General features: G+C 43.8%; 1 protein-coding gene across 1 annotated transcript in view; it reads left to right on the top strand.

Annotated features, from left to right (window-relative positions):
- Positions 1–27,431, top strand: part of adam19a (ADAM metallopeptidase domain 19a) — a 74,651-nt gene that overhangs the window by 30,074 nt on the left and 17,146 nt on the right. The window contains exons 11-13 of the mRNA XM_069913048.1: positions 14,372–14,514; positions 15,547–15,724; positions 18,074–18,163. Coding sequence (XP_069769149.1) covers positions 14,372–14,514; positions 15,547–15,724; positions 18,074–18,163 — 411 coding nt within the window. The remainder of the gene's footprint in view (positions 1–14,371; positions 14,515–15,546; positions 15,725–18,073; positions 18,164–27,431) is intronic.

Here is a 27,431-nt window from a genome sequence, read left to right as displayed (position 1 = left end):
TGAATTATACGATGCTGCTGTTACATGTCCTACCCAATCTCTCTTTAATTTCTTGTGCTCCAATTCAGTTAAGTATGTTTCTTAGACAAATGCTATATCTATTTTTTCCTTTTTCAGTAAATTTATAGTTTCTTCCTTTTAATTTGGTTATGTATTCCATTAATATTTAAAGTCATATAGTTCAGCGTAGCCCTTTTATATTTTGTTTATCTTATCTTTCTGTTTTTCCATCATTACCTTTCCTCCTTTTCCATTTCTGTTTTCTTATTTTCAACTCTTTACCAGACAACATTCCTACAACATCCAACATTTTCCTTATTCTCCTATTTCTATCTTCTTTATCCCCAATCTCCCCTTCCCCTCCTGAGTTGTCCTTTATCCCTTGTCGGGCAACCACATCTCCCCTCTCCATTTGGATTTGCGAATCCACTCGCAAGCGTCAACTGATTTTGCAGTGACCACTATTTCCCCCCACCCCGCCTCCCCCAGAAAAGATTTCACTTTTCATATGTCACAAAGGTCACTCTTTTAATTCCCTCCTTATTCTCTCTATTCCATTACCTTCCCTTATTAATTCTTGTCTATACTATCTATGTTTTCCTCTAATTACAGATACTTTCACATATGCCCATTGTCTCTATTCCCTCTTATACCTCGTTACCCGCATACATATCAATCGTGGTCATTTTTACCCTCATTACCCGTCTTCATCCCTCAGTCTATTTTTGTCTTTACCCACATACATATCAATCGTGGTCATTTTTACCCTCATTACCCGTCTTCATCCCTCAGTCTATTTTTGTCTTTACCCACATACATATCAATCGTGGTCATTTTTACCCTCATTACCCGTCTTCATCCCTCAGTCTATTTTTGTCTTTACCCACATACATATCAATCGTGATAATTTTTGCTCTCATTACCCGTCTTCATCCCTCAGTCTATTTTTGTAATTGTTCTGCAAATTTTCGTGCTTCTTCTGGATCCGAGAATAGTCTGTTTTGTTGTCCTGGAATAAATATTTTCAATACCGCAGGATGCTTCAGTGTAAATTTATATCCTTTCTTCCATAAAATCGCTTTTGCTGTATTGAACTCTTTTCTCTTCTTTAGGAGTTCAAAGCTTATATCTGGATAAATGAAGATTTTTTGCCCTTTATACTCCAGTGGTTTGTTGCCCTCTCTTACTTTTTCCATTGTCTTCTCCAGTACCTTTTCTCTTGTAGTATATCTTAGGAATTTTACTACAATAGATCTTGGTTTTTGTTGTGGTTGTGGTTTAGACGCCAATGCTCTATGTGCCCTTTCTATTTCCATTTCTTGCTGTAGTTCTGGACATCCTAGGGCCTTAGGGATCCAATCTTTTATAAACTCCCTCATATTCTTGCCTTCTTCATCTTCCTTAAGGCCCACTATCTTTATGTTATTTCTTCTGTTATAATTTTCCATTATATCTATTTTTTGGGCTAGTAATTCTTGTGTCTCTTTAGTTTTTTTATTAGATTCCTCCAATTTCTTTTTTAAGTCTTCTACCTCCATTTCTGCTGCTACTGCCCGCTCTTCCATCTTGTCCATTTTTTCCCCCATTTCTGTTAAGGTCATATCCATTTTATTTATTTTCTTTTCTGTGTTGTTTATTCTTCTTCTTAAATCATTGAATTCCTGTGTTTGCCATTCTTTAAATGACTCCATGTATCCTCTAACAAGAGCAAGTACCTCCTTTACCTTGCCTTTCTTTTCTTCTTCTATTTCCCTGTACTCTTCCTCTTCCTCTTCTTCTTCCTCTGGGTTGACCATCTGTTGTTTCTTTGTTGCCCTTTCCTCCTCTTCTTTCTTGTTTCCATTGTCTTCTGTGGTCTCTTCTTGCTGCAGGTGTTCTGCAGCTGTCGTTGCCGGCTGTGGAGATCGACTCCCCAGCTGGTCCCCCCTCCCGTCGGTGTGTTTTTTTTCATGCGCATCGCGCATGCGCGACTCCTCGCGCATGCGCGGTTGCGCACTTTTACTCGGCTCTGTGAGCCATTGTTGTAGTTCTTTTTCTACCGACCTGAGGTAGTGGGGTCCTCTCTCCACAGCGGGCCTCTTCGGACAGGTAAGGCCTTCACCTTTTTCCTCCGTTGTCTTCTCTTCCTCTCTTCTTACCGTTTATTTTGATTTTTCTTCTTTTGTCTCCATCTTCTTTCCACCTTTATACTCACTTTTCTTTAACTTGTACTTCTGTGCCTTTGTATTTTCTCTTGTTTTTCCCGACTTTTCTGGAGAGGGCTGGAGTTCACCGTCCGGCCACTACTCCATCACGTGACTCCTCCCCGAGATCACCACCCTTGATGTCCTTTTTAACTCTTCCCTAATTCCTTATATTCCCTCTTCAGGACCTCATCCCTACTCCTATCTACGTCATTAGTTCCCATGTGGACCATGACATCTGGCCGCTTCCCCTCCTCTTCTAGAATGCAATGAACTCGATCAGAGACATCCCTGACCCTGGCACCTGGGAACCAACATCCCATCCGGAAGCCTCAATCTCATTCACCAAACCTTCTATCTGATCTGCTAACCAATGAGTCCCCAATTACATTAGTAAGCGTTCTGACGACGTCACTGTGTCAAAGACTATCAGTGCTCGCTGTTTGGAAAGCAATAGATGAACGAACTCAGAAGATTGAGTCCGGAGCTGCAGTCTGTCTGAAGGCAACTGGCTGTTTCTAAGGGGGTCATGTGGTTTTCACTGTGTGTGTGCAAGAGAGAGAGAGAGAGAGAGGGAGGGAGAGAGGAAGTTCCATGGCTGAGAAAGCCCAGCAGAACCTCTACTTCCTGCGAAGGCTGAGCAAAGTTAATCTCCCACCCTCCATCCTCACTACATTCTACAGAGGATGTATCGAGAGCATCCTGTGCAACTGCACCACCGCCTGGTTTGGAAACTGTTCCTCCTGGGAGTAGAGAGTGAAGTCAGCACTGGGGGCTCTCTTCTTACCATGAGGGACGTCGACAACACCCGATGCAGGTGAAAGGCAATAAACATTGAGAAGGTCCCCACACATCCCTCATGTAAACTGTTCTCCCTTCTGCCATCTGGTAGGAGGCACCATAGTACTCGGGGCCCTTATGTCCAGATTTCCCTCCCCCCCACCCAAAGCCATCAGGCTCCTGAACTCCCAGACAAGATGTGGATAGTGTATGTGGACTTTTGTTGTATACGTCTTAATATTTTAATATTTCAATGTGTTGAACTTCTATTCTAACATATTTGTATAAATATGCTCTGTGGTCCTGGAGAAAGACTATCTCGTTTTTACTGTGACTTGACCTGATCACCATTGTTCTCCTCTTCTCTCCCTTCCTTTCTGAGCCGAGGGGCCACACTCTGTGCCAGAGACATGTCCCTGTAGATTGTACCCTCCACAACTGTATCCAAAACAGTATACTTATTTAGGAGATTGGCCACAGGGGTGCTCTGCACTATCTGTCTCCCCCTCTCCTCCACTCTGCTCACAACCACCCAGTTACCTGCCTCCTGCCTTTTAGGGGTGACTGTCTCCCTGAAGCCCCTCTCTATCACTGCCTCTGCCTCCCGAATGATCTGGACCATCCAGCTCCAGTTCCCTCACTCAGTCTATCAGGAGCTGGAGCTGGATGTACCTCTTGCAGCTGTTGTCAACAGGGATCATTGTGTTGCCCCAGATTTCCCACATCCTGAAATCACGTTTCCACTGCCCCAGCTGCTGTCTCCATTAACTCTTCCTCATTTAAATTCAAAGATCTTGCCTGCCCTTACCTCACTGGATTCAAGCTCGTCCTCAGCCTCTGCTCGCCAAAGCCTCGTCAGCCAAAGTCTCCAGGTCCCACTCCTACACTGGGCCACCCGCACACTTTCCGCTCTCCAAAGGCCACTCCGCTTGAGCTACCCCATTTTTTATTTGTGTTACAAGCCCAGAGGGCCCCAAACCCAGCAGCAATAGAAATTCACCAAGACAAATGGTTACTTAAACAAAAGTTGATTTTAATTATCTTTAAACATGAAAATGATCAAATTATCACTATTAACTTAACTAGCCTAACAACCCCCTTCTAATTCTAAGCACACGTGTATGTAATGTGTGTGTAAGTTCAGAAAAGTTATTTTATTTACAGTCTAATCTCACTTCTCACTTCTCCAAGTTCACTGGTATCAGGCAATTCTTATACTGTGCACAGAATTTAACATGTATAAAGTTCACCAGGCTTTGGTGCTCAAAAGGTAAATGTTTACCACTCAGGAAGGTTCTCGTAGGATTTGCAGAGAGAGATTTGTTGTTCCAGGATTTCCACAACTGAGGTACCACCATTAGTCACCTCAATGTCTCGCTGATGAAACTTTCCCCATCAGGGTTCTCCAGATGATATCCTCTTTCTTTCATGTCACCACAGAGTTCCTTTATGCTTCTCTTATTTCAAGTGAAACATTATGCAGCCAGTCCTCTCCTCTTGTATGGACCACAAGGGCTTTGACCAGGCTGAACTAAGCACTCACACCCATCTTCAAAATGGGGTTTTCCACAAGCTTGCCAGCTTGTCCTGTTCCAGTCCCAGCTGCTGATTGTAAAACTGAATTCTCTCTCTCTCTCACAGTGAAAACCACATGACCTCCTTAGCAACAGCCAACTGCACTCAGACAGACTGTGACTCCAAACCCAATCTTCTGAGTTCGTTCATCCAAATCACTGATCCATTTCTCCACAGCATGTCCAATTAACACCTACTTGTGAAGTCCCTATAAGCATTCTTCAAAGTTTTTGCAAAGGTATCTGGAACCTGGACTGTCTGGCTTGGGCAGAGCTCTGGCATTTTAAATGAGTTGAAGTCTTTACATTCCTATGTGACCTAAACTAAAAAACCTGCCACAATTTATCTCCTTTAAAATATATCTATATACATATAAAATATAAATAACATAATCTGCCACATTTGTCACTTCCCCTTATCGTTATACTTCTCCCCCACCAAACACTGTTCTATTTTCCCCTCTGCTCCCTTTTAAACTGCACTCACCTCCAACTACTTCCCGACAATCAGCTCTCTCCCATCCCACCCTCCTCCCAGCTCTCTTCCATCCCACCCTCCTCCCAGCTCTCTCCCACCCCACCCTCCTCCCAGCTCTCTCCCAACCCACCCTCCTCCCAGCTCTCTCCCATCCCACCCTCCTCCCAGCTCTTCCATCCCACCCTCCTCCCAGCTTTCTCCCACCCCACCCTCCTTCCAGCTCTCTCCCATCCCACGCTCCTCCTCTATCTGTAACGGTCCCAAGATGCCTGTGTCCTGAATCCCGCTCTGCTCCTTTTTAAAGGCACTCACCTCTAGCTGGCTCCTGACGATCCTAGCTCTCTCGAGTCCCACGCTCCTCTTTCAGTAACAGTCTCGAGATATCTGCTAATCCTTTCATTCCAGGAATCTTTCTTATGATTCTTCTCCGAACCCTCTCAATGCCTGAACATCTTTTCTTAAATAAGGAGCCCAAAACTGTACCCTTACTCCACGTGAGGTCTCACCGGTTCTTTATAGAGTCTCGTCATCACACTCCTGCTCTTGTATGTTTCCCTGTAGAACTGAACGTCAACATTTGCCTTCTTCACCACCAACCCAACCTGGACGTTAACCTTCAGGGTATCCTGCACGAGGAACTCCCAAGCCCCTTTGCACCTCTGAATTTTGAATTTTCTCCACCTCCAAATCAAAGTTTGCCTTTTTATTTTTTTCACCAAAGTGCGTGACTGTCCACTTTCCAACTCTGTATTTCATTTGCCAATTCTCTGCCTGTTCTCCGAATCTATCCAAGTCTCTCTGCGACCTTTCCATTTCCTCCTCACTACCTGCCTCTCCACCTATCTCTGTATCATCTGCAAACTTCACCACAAAGCCACGTGATGTGGGCTCAGTCAGGTCAGACTCGGGGTCGGAGGAGACAGTGAGTCAGTGCCTGGTGTCGGGTGAGAGGAGGAGGAGGAGGAGCCGGGAGTTAATTGGGGTTAATTGGTAAGGGGCAAATAAAAGGAGTAGAAAAGGGGGGAGCGGCCAGCGAGGAGCGGCACAGTGAGTGAGTGGCCCAGTGAAGCAGTGGGGACTTTGGTTCGAGGGACTTCGGTGAGCAGGGGCTAAGAAGGAGCTTATTAAAGGGTATTATAGTAAGAAAGGAGGAAATGGAGACAGTTGGGGTAGTTAAGTGCTCCAGTTGTGGGATGTGGGAAGTCGGAGACACCACAGCTGTTCCTAACGACTACACCTGCAAAAGGTGCATCCAATTGGACATAATGAGTGACCGTGTTGGGGAGCTTGAGCTGCAAATGGATGAACTGAGGATCATAAAGGAAGCAGAGGCAGGGATAGAGAGGAGTTACAGGGAGACAGTCACCCCTAGAAGGCAGGAGTCAGGGAATTGGGTGACTGTGAGGAAAGGAGGGAGAGCGCCAGTGCAGAGTACCCCTGTGGAAGTGCCCCTCAGCAACATGTATTCTGCATTGGATACTGCTGGAGGGATCAGCCTATCAGGGACAAGTCGTTGGGGTCAGGTCTCTGGCACAGGGGCTGCCCCTGAGGTTCAGAAGGGAAAGAAGGATAAGGATAGGATTCTTGTAGTTGGGGACTCGTTAGTCAGAGGGACAGATAGAAGGTTTGTGGGAAGAGATCGGGGATCCAGGTTGGTCTGTGGCCTCCCTGGTGCCAGGGTCAGGGATATCTCTGATCGAGTACATAGCTTTCTGCAAGGGGAAGGAGAACAGCCATAAGTCGTGGTCCAAGTGGGGACCAATGACTTAGTTAGAAGTGGGGATGAGGTCCTGAAACAGGATGATGTAGAATTAGGTAGGAAGTTAAAAAACAGGACCTCCAAGGTAGTAATCTCTGGATTGCTGCCCATGCCACGCGCAGGTGAGGGTAGAAATAGGAGGATGTGGAGGATGAATGTGTGGCTAAAGAGATGGTGCAGGGGGCAAGGGATAAGATTTCTGGATCATTGGGATCTCTTCTGGGGAAGGTCGGACCTGTATAAGAGGGACGGACTCCACTTGAACTGGAGGGGGACCAATGTGCTGGCAAGTAGATTTGCTAGAGCTGTGGGGGAAGGTTTAAACTAGTTTGGCAGGGAGGTGGGGAACAGAGGGTGAGAGCAGTGTCCAGGGAGTATGGCCACCTAGCGAGGAATAAAAAAGATAAGAAAGGTAGGATGGAGATTAGGGTAGAAGGTAAAAAAGAGAATATATGTGAGGGTCATTCTCTGAGATGCATATATTTTAATGCAAGAAGCATAGTGAACAAGGTAGATGAGCTGAGAACATGGATAAATACTTGGGGTCACGATATTGTGGCAATTAGTGAGACCTGGCTACAGGAGGGGAAGGACTGGCAACTTAATGTTTCGGGATACATTTGTTTTAGATGTGATAGATCAGGGGGTAAAAAAGGAGGAGGAATTGCTCTGCTTGTTAGGGAGGACATTACTGCCGTGAGGTGGCAGGATGGTATGGAGGGATCGACCAGTGAGGCTGTTTGGGTGGAATGGAGGGGTGGAGGAGGCAAGAGGGTGCTAATAGGGGTGTATTACAGACCACCAAATGGGCCAAGGGAATTAGAGGAACAAATTTGTAGGGAGATAACGTAGATGTGTGAAAATCATAGGGTAGTGATCATGGGAGATTTTAACTTCCCACACATTGATTGGGATACCCATACGGTTAGAGGGCTGGATGGGCTGGAGTTCGTTAAATGTGTTCAGGATTGTTTTCTAAATCAGTTAGTAGAAGAACCGATTCGGGATCGTGTAATAAATACTGGATCTCCTGTTTGGGAACGAGCCAGGTCAGGTAGCGGACATTAATGTTGGAGAACCAATTGGGTCTAGTGACCATAATTCTGTTAGTTTTAAGGTAGTTTTAAGGAAGAGCAAGGAGGGGCCTAAAGTTGAGGTTCTGGATTGGAAAAGAGCAAATTTCGTAGCAATAAGAAGGAATTTGGGGAGTATTGAGTGGGACAGGATATTTTCAGGTAAGGATGTTAATGAAAAATGGAGGATATTCAAAAAAGAAATTTTGAGGGTACAGAGTAGATATGTCCCAGTCTGGATCAAAGGAAAGGGAGGCTTGGTTTTCGAGGAATATTGGAATATTGAAAATTTGGTTAGGAGAAAAAGGGAGGTGTACAAGAGGTATAAAGAGCAGGGAGCTGAGAAGTTGAAGGAGGACTACAAGGAGTAACATTACATAACAATTACAGCACGGAAACAGGCCATTAGGCCCTTCTAGTCCGCACCGAACCAAACACCCCTTTCTAGTCCCACCTCCCTGCACAATGCCCATAACCCTCCATCTTCTTCTCATCCATAGACCTGTCCAACCTTTTCTTAAATAATACAATTGACTCCGCCGCCACTATTTCTCCCGGAAGATCATTCCACACAGCTACCACTCTCTGAGTAAAGAAGTTCCCCCTCATGTTACCTCTAAACCTCTGCCCCTTAATTCTTAACTCATGTCCTCTTGTTTTAATCTTTCCTCCTCTTAACGGAAATAGTCTATCCACATCCACTCTGTCTATCCCTTTCATAATCTTAAATACTTCTATCAAATCCCCTCTCAACCTTCTACGCTCCAAAGAATAAAGACCCAATCTGTCCAATCTCTCCCCATACTCCAGATGCTTAAACCCAGGCAACATTCTGGTAAACCTTCTCTGCACTCTCTCCACTCTGTTTATATCCTTCCTATAATTAGGCGACCAGAACTGCACACAGAACTCCAAATTAGGCCGCACCAACGTCTTATACAATCTCAACATCACCTCCCAACTCCTATATTCCATGCAATGATTGATAAAGGCCAGCATACTAAAAGCCTTCTTCACCACCCTATTCACGTGAGTTTCTACCTTCAGGGAACGATGTACCGTTACTCCTAAATCTTTCTGCTCTTCTGTATTCCTCAATGCTCTCCCATTTACCACATATGTCCTATTCTGATTCTTCTTACCAAAATGAAGCACCTCACACTTATCAGCATTAAATTCCATCTGCCATTTTTCAGCCCACTTTTCTAAGCAGCCCAAATCCCTCTGCAATCCTTGAAAACCTTCTTCATTATCCACTATTCCACCTATCTTAGTATCGTCTGCATATTTACTAATCCAATTCACCACCCCATCATCTAGATCATTAATGTATATAACGAACAACAATGGGCCCAATACAGATCCTTGAGGCACACCACTGGTCACCGGCCTCCAACCTGACAGACAATTACCCACTACCACTCTCTGGCCTCTCCCTTTCAGCCAATGTTCAATCCATTTGACTATCTTAAAATTTATACCTAAAGACTGCACCTTCCTAACTAACCTTCCATGTGGTACCTTATCGAAGGCCTTACTGAAGTCCATATAGACAACATCCACTGCGCTACCCTCATCCACATTCCTAGTCACCTCTTCAAAAAATTCAATCAGATTGGTCAAACATGACCTTCCTCCCACAAATCCATGTTGAGTGCTCCTGATCAGACCCTGTCTATCCAGATGTTTATGTACTATCTCTAAGAATTTTCTCCATTAATTTACCTACCACAGACGTCAAACTTACAGGCCGATAGTTGCCAGGCTTCCTCCTTGAACCCTTTTTAAATAACGGAACCACATGCGCAATGCGCCAATCCTCCGGCACTATCCCCATATCTAATGACATTTGGAAAATTACCGCCAGAGCCTCTGCTATTTCCTCCTTCACTTCTCTCAATGTCCTGGGGAAGATCCCGTCTGGTCCCGGAGACTTATCCACCTTTATATTCTTCAAAAGCCTTAAAACTACACCTTTTGTAATCTCTATATTCCCCATATTTACCCAATTTGCTTTTTTTATCCCACATCTCCCAATATCCTTCTCCTTAGTGAATACCGAAGAAAAGAAACTGTTCAATATCTCCCCCATTTCTCTAGGCTCCACACACAGTTTTCCACTCTGATTTTCTAAGGGACCAATTTTGTCTCTAGCTTTCCTCTTACCATTAACATATTTGTAGAACTCTTTTGGATTAGTTTTCACCCTGCTTGCCATAGTTTTCTCGTACCTTCTTTTAGCTTTCCTAATTCCTCTCTTAAGATTCCTCTTACATTCAATGTATCTTTCAAACATCTCCTTAACTCCATGCTTCTTATATCTAATGTACGCCTCCCTTTTTCTTCGAACCAAGTTTCCAATATTCCTTGAAAACCACGGCTCTCTCAAACCTTTTGCCCCTCCTTTTAACCTAACAGGAACATAAAGCTTTTGCACTCTCAAAATCTGATCTTTAAAAGACTTCCATCTCTCTACTACATCCTGCCCATAAAACAAATTGTCCCAATGCACACCCTGCAAGTCCTTTCGCATCTCCTCAAATCTAGCTTTTCCCCAATCAAAAACCTCAATCCTTGGCCCTGATTTCTCTCTTTCCATAATGACATTGAAGCTGATGGCATTATGATCACTGGACCCGAAGTGCTCGCCAACACTAACCTCCGTCACTTGACCCATCCCATTTGCCAACAGTAGATCTAACACTGCTCCTTCTCTGGTCGGCACCTTTACATATTGTTGTAAAAAACTATCTTGCACACATTTCACAAACTCTAACCCATCCATTCCTTTCACAGAATGTGTTTCCCAATCTATATGTGGAAAATTAAAATCTCCCATAATTACAACCCTGTGCTTATCACAAATATCTACTATCTCCCTACAGATTTGCTCCTCTAGGTCTCGGTCCCCTCCGGGTGGTCTATAATACACCCCTACAAGTGTAACCTCTCCTTTCCTACTCCTCAGTTCCACCCAAATAGCCTCCGTGGATGTGCCCTCTAATCTATCCTTCCTAGGCACCGCTGTAATATTTTCCCTGACAAGCAATGCAACCCCACCTCCTCTTGCCCCTCCGACTCTATCACACCTAAAACAACGAAACCCAGGGATATTCAGTTGCCAATCACATCCCTCCTGCAACCATGTCTCACTAATCGCTACCACATCATACTTCCAAGTATCAATCCACACCTTCAGCTCATCCACCTTTTTTACAATACTCCTGGCATTAAAATATATGAATTTCAGGGATTTCCCAATTTTTAATCCCTGTTTTCCCTCATCTTTAAGAACAACATTATTTACTTTTCCTGCCAATTGCCCTTCATCTTCTTCCAGAGCATTTCCCTTCTCTATCACCTGCCCATCCATATTCAAATACTTACTACAAACTTTCTTTGTTTGCATTCTAACCTTCTCCTTACTGCTCTGTACTATTTTGTTCCCTCTATAGAAGTATAGAAGGAATCTTAAGAAAGAAATTAGAAAGGACAAAAAAAGGCATGAAGAGGCTCTGTACTATTTTGTTCCCTCTATAGAAGTATAGAAGGAATCTTAAGAAAGAAATTAGAAAGGACAAAAAAAGGCATGAAGAGGCTTTGGCTGACAGAGTAGAAATAAATCCAAAGGGTTTCTATAAGTACATTAAAAGTAAAAGATTAGTGAGAGATAAAATTGAACCCCTTGTAGATAGTGAGGGTAGGCTGAGTGAGAAGTCTGAGGAAATGGGGGAAATTTTGAATGATTTCTTTGCCTCGGTATTCACTAGGGAAAAAAATGTTGAACCAGTTGAAGTAAAGAAAAATAGTGGGGAGGTCATGAAGCATATAAGGATAACCGAGGAGGTAGTGATGGCTGTGTTAAAAAAGATAAAGGTGGATAAATCTCCCAGACCGGACAAAATATTCCCTAGGACACTCAGGGAGGCTAGTGGACAGTTAGTGGGGCCATTAACAGAGATATTTAGGATGTCACTGGCCATGGGGGTGGTACCAAAGGATTGGAAGGTGGCGCATGTGGTTCCTCTGTTTAAGAAAGGGTCCAAATGCAAACCTGGGAATTATAGGCCCGTAAGTCTAATGTCTGTGGTGGGCAAGTTGATGGAAAGTGTTCTAAGGGATGGTATTTACAAATTTTTGGAGGTACAAGGATTGATAGGGAGTAATCAGCATGGTTTTGTCAGGGGTAGATCATGCTTGACAAACCTGATTGAGTTCTTCGAGGGGGTTACAAAAAAGGTTGATGAAGGGAAAGCTGTGAATGTTGTCTATTTGGACTTTAGTAAAGCTTTTGACAAAGTTCCCCACAGGAGGTTAGGAAAAAAGGTGGAGGCATTAGGTATAAATAAAGAGGTAGTGAAATGGATTCAGCAGTGGTTGGATGGGAGGTGTCAGAGAGTAGTGGTAGAAAATTGTTTGTCCAATTGGAGGCTGATGACTAGAGGAGTTTCTCAGGGTTCGGTCCTGGGTCCACTATTATTTGTTATATATATTAACGATCTGGATGTAGGGGTAGAGAATTGGATAAGCAAGTTTGCGGATGATACAAAGATTGGTGATGTTGTGGACAGCGAGGTAGATTACCGTAGAATAAAAGGTGATTTAGGAAGGCTGGAGGTGTGGGCTGAGAAATGGCTGATGGAATTTAATACAGATAAGTGTGAGGTGCTACATTTTGGAAAGGCAAATTTAAATAGGTCATATGCATTAAATGGTCGGCTATTGAGATGTGCAGTGTAACAAAGGGATTTAGGAGTTATGGTAAATAGAACCCTCAAGGCTGATACTCAGGGAGATGGTGTGGTGAAGAAGGCATTTGGAATGTTGGCCTTCATAAATCGGAGTATTGAATTCAAGAGTAGGGAGGTTATGATGAAATTGTACAAGGCATTGATGCGGCCAAATTTGGAGTACTGTGTACAGTTTTGGTCACCAAATTATGGGAAAGATATAAACAAAATAGAGAGAGTGCAGAGAAGGTTCACGAGAATGTTGACAGGATTTCAGGGTCTGAGTTACAGGGAAAGGTTGTGCAGACTGGGGCTTTTTTCTCTGGAGCGTAGAAGATTGAGAGGGGTCTTGATAGAGGTGTTTAAGATTTTAAAAGGGACAGACAGAGTAAATGTGGATAGGCTTTTTCAATTAAGAAAGGGGGAGATTCAAACTAGAGGACATGGTTTAAGATTGAAGGGGGAAAATTATAAGGGGAACATGAGGGGAAATTTCTTTATGCAGAGGGTGGTGGGGATGTGGAATGAGCTTCCGGCAGACGTGGTCGAGGCGGGGTCATTGGTTACATTTAAGGAAAGACTGGATCGTTACATGGATAGGAGGGGACTAGAGGGGTATGGACCAGGTGCTGGTCAGTGGGACTAGGAGGGTGGGGATTTGCTACGGCATGGACTAGTACGGCCGAACTGGCCTGTTCTGTGCTGTAAGTGGTTATATGGTTACTCCACATCCAAATCATTAACAAACAACGTAAAAAGAAGTGGCCCCAACACCAACCCCTGGGGAGCACCATGGGAACTGGTAACCAACCAGAATAAGATCCCTTTATCCCCAGTCTCTGCTTCCTGCCAACCAGCCATTGCTCTCCCCATGCCTGTGGTCACTACAGAGTTCCTTTTTGTTTCTCATATTCCAAGTGAAACATTAGGCAGCCAGTCCTCTCCTCTTGTATGGATCACAGGACTTTGACCAGGTTGAACTAAGAACTCACAACCCGTCTTCCAAATTGGGTTTTTCCCACAAGCTTGCCAGCTTGTCCTGTTCCAGTCCCAGATGCTGCTATTGAACAGTAGAACTGAATTCTTTTTCTCTCTCTCTCTCTCTCTCTGGAAAACCACATAACCCTCTTAGAACAGCCAACTGCATTCAGACAGACTGCGGCTCCAGAGTTTGTTCATCTGTTGCTTTCCAAAACAATAATCCATTACTCCACAGCAGGTCCAATTAACACCTAGTTATGAAGTCCCTATAAGCATTCTTCAAAGTTTTGCAAAGGTACCTGGAACCTGGACTGTCTGGTTTGAGCAGAGCTCTGGCATTTTAAATGAGATCTGTTGTGAAGTATTTGTGTTTGTTTGTGACCTAAACTAAAAAACCTGCCACAATTTATCTCCCCCCAAAAAAATAAAATATAACAATCTGTCACTCCGGGAAGGTCAGTACCAATGTCTCCACAATCTCTGCAACAACCTCCTTCAGAACTCGTGGTGCGTTCCATCTGGTCTGGGTGACGTATTCTCCCTGAGACTTCAACTTCCTCTGCTGTGTCCTTGTCACCCATTACAATTTTCTATCAGTACAGGGAGGGATGGGGGCATTTATCAATGGGGAGGGGATGAGGGAGGTATGTGCAGGAGAAGTGGGTGCCATCTGGCAGAGTGGTTAGTGCCTGGGGTGTGGGAACTGTACCATGGGGGGGCTCAGTATCCGAGGAGGGGCTTGATGCCTGGGGGAGGTGTCGGTGCCCCGGAGGTACAACCTGACAGATCTCTGCCCCACTCCCACTCCACCAGGACCACTCGGAGCTGGCCGTCGGAGCCGCAGCCACCATGGCCCATGAGCTGGGACACAACCTGGGCCTGAGCCACGACCGAGACGGCTGTTGCACCCCCATCCAGGCCAAGCTGGGCGGGTGCATCATGGCCTCTGCCACAGGGTAGGGGGAAGGGGGTGGGGGGGTGTCAGGGGGTAGGGGAGAAGAGGAAGAGGGTGGTGGGTAGGGGAGTGGAGAAGGGGAAGGGGTGGTGGGAAGGGAAGGGAGGAGGAGGCAAGAAAGGTTTAAGGAAGAGAAGGTAAGGGACAGGGAGGGATTGGGTAGGCTGTAATGGAGAGGGGTTTAAGGGAGCGGGAGGGGGTGGGAGTGAGGGCAGTGAAGGGGGAGGGTTGGGGAGTGTGGAGTGATGCTCGGGTAGGGAGGGCAGGGGAGGGGAGGGGGAGGAGGGAAAGGGAAAGGGGGAGTGGTTGGAAGGGGGCATGATTCCAAACAGACATACCCCCACCTGATCCACTGTCCTCCAAACGCCCATCATTTTCCCCATCTGCACAGGCCCCATCATTCCCCCAAACCCACATAGACGCCCATCATTCCCCCAACCACCCCATTCTAAACCCTCTTCCCTCCAGCTACCCATCCCGTTGCCACACCTTGTTCCATCCTTGCCCAACCCTTCTCTCCCCACAGCCATCCATTCTCCCCCCCATTCTCACCCGTTTCTCCCCGCAACCACTCGTTCCCCTCATCTCCCCCCCCCATTCTAACCCGTCTCTCCCCGCAGCCAGCCGTTCCCTTCATTGCACCCCGATTCTCACCCGTCTATCCCCACAGCCACACATTCCCCTCGTCTCCCCCCCCATTCTAACACATCTCTCCCCGCAGCCACCCGTTCCCTTCGTTCCCCTCCCATTCTCACCCGTCTCTCGCCGCAGCCACCCGTTCCCCTCATCTCCCCCCCATTCTCACCCGTCTCTCCCCGCAACCACTCGTTCCCCTCGTCTCCCCCCCATTCTATCCCGTCTCTCCCCGCAGCCACCCGTTCCCCTCGTTCCCCCCCATTCTCACCTGTCTCTCCCCACATCCACCCGTTCCCCTCGTCTCCCCCCCCCCCACATTCTCACCCGTCTCTCCCCGCAGCCACCCATTTCCCTCGTCTCCCCTCCCCTCCAAATTCTCACCCGTCTCTCCCCGCAGCCACCCGTTTCCCCGGATGTTCAGCTTGTGCAGCCGTACGGATCTGCGTCGATATTTCCAGAGAGGGGGTGGAATGTGCCTGTACAACCGCCCCGACATGAACAAACTATACGGAGCTCGGCGCTGTGGCAACGGCTACGTGGAGGGGCAGGAGGAATGCGACTGTGGCGAGGTGCAGGTGAGGCACCTCGTACCTGGCTGCTTCTGCCAGCAGGTCAACTCGAACCACTCCCACCCCTCCTCCCTCTGCACCATTTAGGCCGCAGTCCTCCAGGTGAAGCAACACTTAATTTGAATCTGCGGGGGTTGTCGACTGCATCCGGTACTCCCGCTGTGGTCTCCTCAACATCAGAGAGACAGGACGCAGACTGGGAGATTGCTTTGTTCATCACCTCGGTACAATAGCGTGGATCTCCCAGTGGACATCCATTTCAACTCTCTTCACTATTCCTTTGCTGACCTGTCTGTCCATGGCCTCATGCATAGCCGTAAATTGGAGGACCAACACCTCAGCTTCCGTCTGGGCCCCCTGCTACCAGAAGGCACTAATATCGACCTCCTCCTGCCCCACTCCCTTCCCTGTCTCCTTTCACACAGATATAAGCAATACTCCCCTTTATCAAATCCAGTGAACACCTTTTGCTGATTTAGGCCCTTTCCCCGGCCACAACTCTCTCTGTTCTGAGATTTCCTGCATTTTATTCATTCTCATTCCTTGAGGCCAGGCTCAGGCCCAAAACGCCCATGATGTATCTTTATCTCCTGTGAGACCGGCTGGGTTCCTCCAGCACCTCTGTGCTGGTGACCTGATAGAGGCGAGCTCGATGAGAACAGAAATTGACCGTGTGGACAGCCAGAGAGAGGCTTTTCCCCAGGGTTGAAATATCGAACACGAGGGGGTGTAGATTTAAGGTGCTTGTGAGTAAATATGGGATGGGGAGGGGTTGTGGGAGGTCAGTTCCTCACCCAGAGATGGGTGGATGCACTGAATGCGCTGCCCGCAACAATGGTGGAGCAGGTAGAATTAGAATTGGACATTTTGGTGTAAAAAAAAGACTTTTGTAGCCCTGAGGATGTTTTGGTAAAGGGGCAAGTTCCATTATTGTCACGTGATATGACATTTAGGATGTAACATACATGAAATTCTTTTACTTTTGTCCACTGTAAGACAGAGTCGCCACTTTGCCCAGTGCCCCTCACAGAAACCCACAGCACCTGGTGGTCCCAGGGGGCCTCCCCGCCAAGTACTGTCCAGCCTGAGCCCTGATCAGCTTCTGCGATCAGACAATCCCAGCCGTATTCAGGCTGTTGGTGCTGGCCTGGAAACCCCTGGTGTTGCAGCATTGGCTGGATTGTGGCATTTCAGAAATTCCCTTCCCCCCAGGAAATTTGGTTGGTTAATGATGTGTTTCACTTTCCACTGTCAAATGCTACGGAAACAAGTGTGCATAGAGGGCGGTGATGTTGGTTCTACTCAGTCGTCCCAGGCGTACAGAACAAAGCAGCGGGTTTTTAATAGTTTCATATTCCATTCTGTGTAATAAAACTTACAAGATCTAGAAATACATCGGTCCTTGTGTGCCAGGAGAACAGCAGCGCTTCCACATGGTGGTATCAGGCAGCTCCGCTCGCTGATGTACCCCCCTCCATCCTACCCCCCCACCTTTTTTATTGGGACGCCTGGTGACATTTTCTTCACACCTTGACAAAGGGCTCAAGCCTGAAACATCGGTTCTGTGTCTCTGCTTTTGCTACATAAAGATTTGACCAGCTGAGCTTCTCCAACATTTGGTGTTTTTATTTTGACTAGGAATGTTCTGGAAGTGTAAAAAATCCTGTGGCTAATTTCCAGGTAGTTGTTTGAGTAGGATATTGGGTTAGCCCAACACTGTGAGCCAAAGGGCCTGGACTGTGCTGGAGATTTCCATGTTCTGTGTTAGCCTTTTACCCCTCCCCCACCTCCTTATTCAGGTGCCCACCTACCTGTCCACATTCCCAATGAAAGGCCCCACTGGAAACACGGCCCTTCACGTCTGGTGGTCACTGTGTGATCCACTGGAAACCCGGCCCTTCAAGTCTGGTGAACTCTGTGTAGCCTGCTGTGTTTCTCTGGCACATTTGTTTCCCTCTCTATGGATGCCCTTAATCTCGAGTCTCGGGGACACTGATAAGGGGAGAACACGGGTGCACAGTACCACACACACTCCAGTGATAATAACCAATCCACTGTACCATGGACAGGACCAGCAGGTGTACGGGGCCAAGTTTACATGGCCAAGTGCATGACTGGCACGCATACATGGCTGAGCGCAGGACTGGCACATGTTCATGGCCAAGCGCAGGACTGGCAAGCGTACATGACCAAGCGCAGGACCGGCATATGTGGCCGAGCACAGGACTAGACTGCGTACAGAGCTATCTGCAGTGGAATCGTGCATGCGGCCCTTTCATTTTTGACCTGCGCCCAGAACACTATTCAGTTCTTGCCTGTACCCAGGTAGGGTAACAATCTCCACTTGTGTTGCAGGAGTGTGTAAACCCATGTTGTAATGCCAATAACTGCACACTGACCCTGGGCGCTGAGTGTGCACACGGAGTCTGCTGCAGTCACTGCAAGGTAGGCAAACCTGTGGTCAACCCTTGTCTCCTTGTCGGTCGGGGACCCTCGTGGTTCGCGTATAATCCAGGGCATTGCCCGTTTGGTTCTGCCTCATGGAGGGGGGGGGGGTGCAGTGGAGGCTGTTCCTGTGGATGGACATCACAGAGCCCCAGTGCCGATCTTTGCGGAGCACGACTGGTCACACATCCCCACCCAGGGCAACTCCCTCTGCCTTCTCTGAGCCGGCCAATTCAATGTGCAAACTAGCAATTTACCGTGGGTTCCCTACATATCCAACTTCAGGATGGTCCTGCTGTGAGGGACCTTGTCAAATGCCGTGTGGACAACACCACTGCCCTACCCTCATCAACAACCTTTATCACTTCCTCAAAGACTCCATCATTGGTCAGATTTGACCTGCCCCTCAGAGTTAACATAACGATGTGTCTGACAATTAATGTATGGTGCGCTGAGGGAGCAGCAAGCAGGCACGCACTCAGCAAAGACTGTACAACAGGCTTTATTCCAGTAAACATCTGAACACCAATTCATTCCTTGGTGGTTCCCGTGTGAACAGCTCAGGTCTATATTCGGGTCACAGCTGACCAGGTGGAGTCAGCCTTAGGTGGTCTTCCTGCAGGTACAGAGATCACCCCCAGCAGTCGGCTAGGGGTTGTATCACTACATAATGTGAGAATAACACAAACTTTCCTAGCTTTGCAACGTGGGTTCTCTGCTACACGGGAAGACCTGATGTAACCTGTTGTAAGGAAAACAGGCAGTGAGGTCAAGGGACCTGAACCAATTAACGAGGAGGAAGTTCTCGATGTCTGAAAGCAAATAAGGATGGATAAATCCCCAGGGCCTGATAAGATATTCCCTTGGACCTTGAGGGAGGTGAGTGTGGAAATTGCAGGTGGTCTGGCAGAAATATTGAAAAAGTCCTAATCCACGGGTGTGATTCCAGAGGATTGGAGGGGAGCTCACATTGTTCTGTTGTTTAAAAACACTCCAAAAATAGCCCTGGAAATTATGGGCCGGTGAGCCTGATGTCAGTAATAGATAAATTATTGGAAGATGTTCTAAGAGATTGGATGTACAATTATTTGGATCATCACAGACTAATTAGGGATAGACAACATGGCTTTGTGTAGGGAAGGTCATGTTTAACCAGACTTGTTGAGTTTTTTAAAAATTTTTTATTTTTCACACCATAAACCACATTGATCAAGATACATACATTTTCCTTTTCAAATATATACAGTGTCGTTTTCATCCCCCCCCGCCCTCTTCCCATCCCACTCTCCCTACCTCCCCTCCCATTCATTTAAAATACAGAATCTAAGATACATTAAACCCGTCGAATAATGTTGTCATTCAATAAAAATAAACAAGAAGTTCCACTGAGTCAATTCTTTTCATTCCCTTCTCGTTCTGTCATTTTAGGTGGTAGATATCCCCGGTAGGTTTTCTCTATTGTGTTTCATGTATGGTTCCCATATTTGTTCAAATATTGTAATATTATTTCTTAAATTATATGTTATTTTTTCTAATGGAATACATTTATTCATTTCTATATACCATTATTGTATTCTCAAGTTATCTTCTAATTTCCAGGCTGACCTAATACATTTTTTTGCTACAGCTCGGGCTATCCTAACAAATCTTTTTTGTGCACCATCCAAATCAAGTCCAAATTCTTTGTTTTTTATGTTACTTAGGAGGAAGATCTCTGGGTTTTTTGGTATATTGCTTTCTGTAATTTTATTTAATATCTGGTTGAGATCTTCCCAAAATTTTTCCACTTTCTCACACGTCCAGATTGCATGAATTGTTGTTCCCATTTCTTTTTTACAACAAAAACATCTGTCAGATACTGTTGGGTCCCATTTATTTAACTTTTGAGGTGTAATGTATAGCCTGTGTATCCAGTTATATTGTATCATACGTAACCTCGTGTTTACTGTATTTCTCATAGCTCCAGAGCATAACTTCTCCCATGTTTCCTTCTTTATCTTTATATTTAAATCTTGTTCCCATTTTTGTTTAGTTTTACCGTTTGTTTCCTCGTTCTCCTTTTCTTGTAGTTTAATATACATATTTGTTATAAATCTTTTGATTATCATTGTGTCTGTAATCACATATTCAAAATTACTTCCCTCTGGTAACCTCAGACTGCTTCCTAATTTGTCCTTCAAGTAGGATTTCAGTTGGTAGTATGCCAGCACTGTATCGTGAGTTATATTTATCCTTCATTTGTTCAAAGGATAGTAATTTATTTCCTGAAAAACAATTTTCTATTCTTTTGATCCCTTTTCTCTCCCATTCTCTAAAGGAAAGGTTATCTATTGTAAAAGGGATTAACTGATTTTGCGTCAGTATTAGTTTTGGTAATTGGTAATTTGTTTTATTCCTTTCTACATGAATCTTCTTCCAAATATTGAGAAGATGATGTAATACTGGAGAATTCCTACGTTGTACCAATTTTTCATCCCATTTATATAATATACGTTTGGGTATCTTCTCCCCTATTTTATCTAGTTCTAATCTAGTCCAATCTGGCTTTTCCCTTGTTTGATAAAAATCTGATAGGTATCTTAATTGTGCGGCTCTATAATAATTTTTGAAGTTTGGCAGTTGTAAGCCTCCTTGTTTATACCATTCTGTTAATTTATCTAGTGCTATCCTCAGTTTCCCCCCTTTCCATAAAAATTTTCTTATTATTTTCTTTAATTCCTTGAAGAATTTCTCCGTCAAGTGTATTGGCAATGCCTGAAATAGGTATTGTATCCTTGGGAAAATGTTCATTTTAATACAGTTTATCCTTCCTATTAGTGTTAATGGTAAGTCTTTCCAATGCTCTAAGTCGTCCTGTAATTTTTTCATTAGTGGATAATAATTGAGTTTATATAGGTGGCCAAGGTTTTTATTTATTTGTATACCTAGGTATCTTATTGCTTGCATTTGCCATCTGAATGGTGATTCTTCCTTAAATTTTGAGAAATCCACATTATTCATTGGCATTGCTTCACTTTTATTTGCGTTAATTTTATATCCTGACACTTCTCCATATTCCTTCAATTTCTTATGTAATTCTTTTATTGACAATTCTGGTTCTGTTAAGTATACTATAACATCATCTGCAAATAAACTGATTTTATATTCCTTGTCTTTTATTTTTATCCCTCTTATTTTATTTTCTGTTCTTATCAATTCTGCTAGTGGTTCTATAGCTAATGCGAACAATAAGGGTGATAGTGGGCATCCCTGCCTTGTTGATCTGCTTAAATTAAATTGCTTTGATATATATCCATTTACTGTCACTTTCGCCAATGGCCCCTTATATAATGCTTTAATCCAATTAATATACTTCTCTGGTAAACTGAATTTTTGCAATACTTTGAATAAAGAATTCCATTCTACACTGTCAAAGGCCTTCTCTGCGTCTAAAGCAACTGCTACTGTTGGAGCTTTATTCCCTTCTGCTGCATGAATTAAGTTAATAAATTTACAAATATTGTCTGTTGTGCGTCTCTTTTTAATAAATCCAGTTTGGTCTAGATTTACTATTTTTGGTACATAGTCGGCTAATCTGTTTGCTAATAGTTTAGCTATTATCTTATAATCTGTGTTAAGTAAAGATATTGGTCTATATGACGCTGGTCCGAGTGGATCTTTCCCTGTCTTTGGTATTACTGTAATTATTGCTGTTTTACATGAATCTGGTAAGCTTTGTGTTTTGTCAATCTGGTTGATTACTTCCAGGAGGGGAGGAATTAATAAATCTTTAAATGTTATATAGAATTCTATTGGGAATCCATCCTCTCCTGGTGTTTTATTATTTGGTAGTTTTATTATTATCTCTTGTATTTCTACTATTTCAAATGGTTCTGTTAATTTATTTTGTTCCTCTATTTGTAATTTTGGTAGTTCAATTTTAGTTAAAAATTCATCTATTTTGTCTTCTTTCCCTTCGTTTTCAGTTTGGTATAATTGTTCATAGAATTCTCTGAAGTTTTCATTAATATCCGTTGGATTATATGTGATTTGTTTGTCTTTTTTCCTTGATGCCAATACCATTCTCTTAGTTTGTTCTGTCTTAAGTTGCCATGCTAGAATTTTGTGCGTTTTTTCCCCTAGTTCATAATACTTATGTTTTGTCTTCATTATATTCTTCTCCACCTTATATGTTTGTAATGTTTCATATTTTATTTTTTTATCTGCCAATTCTCTTTTAGTTGTGTCTTCCTTCATTGCTAATTCTTTTTCTATATTTACTATTTCCCTTTCCAACTGCTCTGTTTCCTGATTGTAGTCCTTCTTCACCTTGGTTACATAACTTATTATTTGCCCTCTAATGAACGCTTTCATTGCATCCCATAGTATAAACTTATCTTTCACTGATTCCGTATTTATTTCAAAGTACATTTTAATTTGTCTTTCAATTAATTCTCTAAAATCCTGCCTTTTAAGTAGCATGGAGTTTAATCTCCATCTATACATTCTTGGAGGGATGTCCTCTAACTCTATTGTCAATATCAAGGGTGAATGGTCCGATAATATTCTAGCTTTATATTCTGTTTTTCTTACTCTATCTTGCATACGAGCTGATTACAAAAATAGGTCTATTCTTGAGTATGTTTTATGTCTACCCGAATAATATGAATATTCCTTTTCCTTTGGGTGTTGTTTCCTCCATATATCCAAAAGTTGCATTTCTTGCATCAATTTAATTATAAATTTGGTTACTTTGTTCTTTCTGTTAATTTTTTTCCCAGTTTTATCCACGTTTGAATCCAAATTAAGGTTGAAATCCCCTCCTATTAATATGTTCCCTTGCGTGTCTGCTATCTTCAAAAAAATATCTTGCATAAATTTTTGATCTTCTTCGTTAGGTTTACATTGAGTAAATTCCAAAACTCCGAATATATCTGACATTTTATCATTACATATCTCCCTGCTGGATCTATTATTTCCTTTTCTATTTTAATTGGTACATTTTTACTGATTAATATAGCTACTCCTCTAGCTTTTGAATTATATGACGCTGCTGTTACATGTCCTACCCAATCTCTCTTTAATTTCTTGTGCTCCATTTCAGTTAAGTGTGTTTATTGCACGAATGCTATATCAATTTTTTCTTTTTTCAGTAAATTTAGCAGTTTCTTCCTTTTGATTTGGTTATGTATTCCATTAATATTTAAAGTCATATAGTTCAACATAGCCATTTCATACTTTGTTTATCTTTCCTTTCCGTTTCTCCATCATCACCTTTCCCTCTTATCCATTTCAGCTTTCTTGTTTTGAACACTTTATAAGACAACATTTCTAAAACATCAAACAATTCCCTTATTCTCCTATCTAAAATTTCTTTAACCCCATTATCCCCTCCCCTTCCTGAGTTGCCCTTTATCCCTTGTTGGGCAACAACATCTCCCCTCTCCATTTGGATTTGCGAATTCACTCGCAAGTGTCAACTGATTTCGCAGTGACCGTAACTCCTCCCCACCCAGCCCCCCCCCCAGAAAAGATTTCAATTTTCATATATAACAAAGGTCACTCTTTTAATTCCCTCCTTACTTCCTCTGTTCCCTTTCATTCCCTTATTAATTCTTATCTATATATATTTTCCTCTAAATACGGATACACTCATGTACACACATATATACATACACACCTATATATATATATATATATACACCCATATACACACATACATATAGTTCGTGGTCATTTTTACTCTCGTTACATGTCTTCATCTCTCTGCTTGCTTTGTAGTTGTTCTGCAAATTTTCGTGCTTTGTCCGTATCCGAGAATAGTCTGTTTTGCTGCCCTGAAATAACTATTTTATGTACCGCTGGGTACTTTAACAGAAATTTATATCCTTTTTTCCATAGGATCATTTTTGCTGTATTGAACTCCTTTCTCTTCTTCAGGAGTTCAAAACTTATGTCTGGATAGAAAAATTTTTTTTGACCTTTGTATTCCAGTGGCTTTTTGTCTTCTCTTATTTTCTTCATTGCTTTCTCCAATAGATTTTCTCTTGTTGTATATCTTAGGAATTTTACTAAAATGGATCTTGGTTTTTGTTGTGGCTGTGGTTTCGGGGCTAATGTTCTATGTGCCCTTTCTATTCCATTTCTTCCTGTAATTCTGGTCTTCCTAGGACCCGGGGGATCCAATCTTTTATAAATTCTCTCATATTCTTGCCTTCTTCATCTTCCTTAAGGCCCACTATCTTTATATTATTTCTTCTATTATAGTTTTCCATTATATCTATCTTCTGAGCTAACAGCTCTTGTGTCTCTTTAACTTTTTTATTAGATTCTTCTAATTTCTCTTTTAAGTCCTCTACTTCCATTTCTACGATTGTTTCTCGTTCTTCCACATTGTCCACTCTTTTTCCTATATCTGACATGACCATCTCTAATCTATTCATTTTTTATTCTGTACTTTTAATTCTTCTTTTTATTTCACTAAATTCTTGTGATTGCCATTCTTTTACTGATTCCATATATTCTTTTTAAAAAAATCCATTGTCTTGCCCTTCCCTTCTTCTTCCATTTCTCTATGTTCTTCTTCTTCTTCCTCGGGGTTGGTCATCTGTTGTTTCCTTGTTTTCTTTTTACTCTCTTCTTTCTTGTTCTCGTTGTTTTCTGTGTTCTCTTCCTGTTGCTGTGTTGCAGCTGTCATTCTCAGTTGTGGAGATCGACTCCTCAGCTGTTCCCCTCTCCCGTCAGTGTTTTTTTTTGTCATGCACGGTTGCGCACTTTTGCTTGGCTCCGCGAGCCATTTTTGTAGTCTCGAGCTCGGGACTTCCACTGACCTTAGGGAGCGGGCTTCTCTCTCCGCGGTGGGCCTCCTCGGACAGGTAAGGCCTTCACCTTCTTCTTCCAACGTTCTTTCTTCTCTTCTTCCCGTTGCTTTAGACTTTTCTCTCTTCGCTGCCATTTTCTTCCCACCCTTACTTTTACTTTGTTTTAATTTTTATTCTTGTACCTTTGTGTTTTGTGTATTTTTTTAAAACTTTTCCGGAGAGGGCTGGAGTTCCCTGCCCGGCCACTACTCCATCACGTGACTCCCCCAAGCTTGTTGAGTTGATGAAGGAAAGGCTGTGAATGTTTTCCACATGGACTTTAGGAAGGCCTTTGACAAGGTCCCACATGGGAGGTTCGTCAGGAAGGTTCAGACACTGGGTAGTTATGGTGAAGTAGTGAAATGGATTCGACAATGGCTGGACAAGAAAAGCCAGAGAGTAGTGGTGGATGATGCTTCTCAGACCAGAGGCCAGTGATGAGTGGGGTGTCTCAGGGATCGGTGCTGGGACCATTGTTGTTTGTTGTCTATATCAATGATCTGGATGATAATGTGGTCAATTGGATCAGCAAGTTTGCAAATGACTCTATTGGAGGGGTTGAGGACAGTGAGGAAGGTTTTCAAAGCTTGTAGAGGGATCTGGACCAGCTGGAAAAATTGGCTTAGAAATTGCCGATGGAATTTAATGCAGACAAATATGAAGTGTTACATTTTTGAAAGACAAACCAAGAAAGGACGTACACGGTAAACGGTCGGGCACTGAAGGATGCGGTAGAAGAGAGGGATCTGGGAATACAGATTCATAATTCCCTGAAAGTTGCATGACAGGTGGACAGGGTTGTAAAGAGAGGTTTTGGCATCTTGGCCTCATAAATCAAAGTATTGAGTACAGGAGTTGGGATGTTATGGTAAAGTTGGTCACCGAACTACAGGAAAGATATCAATAAGATAGAAAGAGTGCAGAGAAGATTGACTAGAATGTTGTCTGGACTTCAGGAACTGAGTTACAGGGAAAGGTTAAACAGGTTAGGAAATTATTCCCTGGAGTGTAGAAGAATGAGGGGAGATTTGATCAAGGTATTTAAAGTTATGAGGGGGCTAGACAGAGTAAATGTAGGTCGGCTTTTTCCACTGAGCAGTGAGGTACAAGCCAAAGGGCATGGGTTAAGGGTGAAAGGGTAAACGTTTAGGGGGAACATCTTCACACAGAGAGTGGTGGGGGTGTGGAACGAGCTGCCAGCTGAGGTGGTGAATGCGGGCTCAATTTGAACAGGTAGATGGTGTGGTGAAGAAGGCATTTGGAATGTTGGCCTTTATAAATCGGAGTATTGAATTCAAGAGTAGGGAGATTATGATGAAATTGTACAAGGCATTGGTGAGGCCAAATTTGGAGTACTGTGTACAGTTTTGGTCACCAAATTATAGGAAAGATATAAACAAAATAGAGAGAGTGCAGAGAAGGTTCACGAGAATGTTGACAGGATTTCAGGGTCTGAGTTACAGGGAAAGGTTGTGCAGACTGGGGCTTTTTTCTCTGGAGCGTAGAAGATTGAGAGGGGACTTGATAGAGGTGTTTAAGATTTTAAAAGGGACAGACAGAGTAAACGTGGATAGGCTTTTTCAATTAAGAAAGGGGGAGATTCAAACTAGAGGACATGGTTTAAGATTGAAAGGGGAAAATTATAAGGGGAACATGAGGGGAAATTTCTTTACGCAGAGGGTGGTGGGGATGTGGAATGAGCTTCCGGCAGACGTGGTCGAGGCGGGATCATTGGTTATATTTAAGGAAAGACTGGATCGTTACATGGATAGGAGGGGACTAGAGGGGTATGGACCGGGTGCTGGTCAGTGGGACTAGGAGGGTGGGGATTTGCTACGGCATGGACTAGTAGGGCCGAACTGGCCTGTTCTGTGCTGTAATGCTGTATGGTTTTATAACATAAATATTTGTTATGTAGTTGGTAGGAGAGAAGTACAGAAGAAAGCAAAACCTGATGCTCGGCAGGATGGGGGCCTATAAACCTTGGGCAGCCCTGGAGGGGAGGGGGGAACCACAGCTGAAAAAAAGGTTGCTATTGGCTGGTGTGGAGACCCTATGACTGACGTGAGGATCACTGGTCTATACATAGAACAGAACCATCCAGCACAGTGACAGGCAGTTCAACATGGGTCAAATGAAACAAAATCTCTGCCACTGTCACCCTGCACCCCTGTCATATCCTCACCCACCCACCCCTACCCCTGGCAGCCCATTCCACCCACCCATCCTCCCCTACCCCGACAGCCTGTTGCAGGCCCCCTTTCCTCTCTGTGAAGAAGTTCCCCCTCATGTTCCCCCTAAACCTTTCCTCTTTCACCCTTAACCCATGTCCTCTGGTTTGTATCTCACCCACTCTCAGTGGAAAAAGCTGACCTACATTTACTCTATCTCTCCCCCACATAATTTTAAATACCTCGATCAAATCTCCC

The sequence above is a fragment of the Narcine bancroftii genome, unplaced genomic scaffold (genome assembly GCF_036971445.1).
Source record: "Narcine bancroftii isolate sNarBan1 unplaced genomic scaffold, sNarBan1.hap1 Scaffold_305, whole genome shotgun sequence".
NCBI lineage: Eukaryota > Metazoa > Chordata > Chondrichthyes > Torpediniformes > Narcinidae > Narcine > Narcine bancroftii.
Note: the sequence above shows the minus strand (reverse complement) of the source record. Positions and strands in the feature narration are given on the sequence as shown.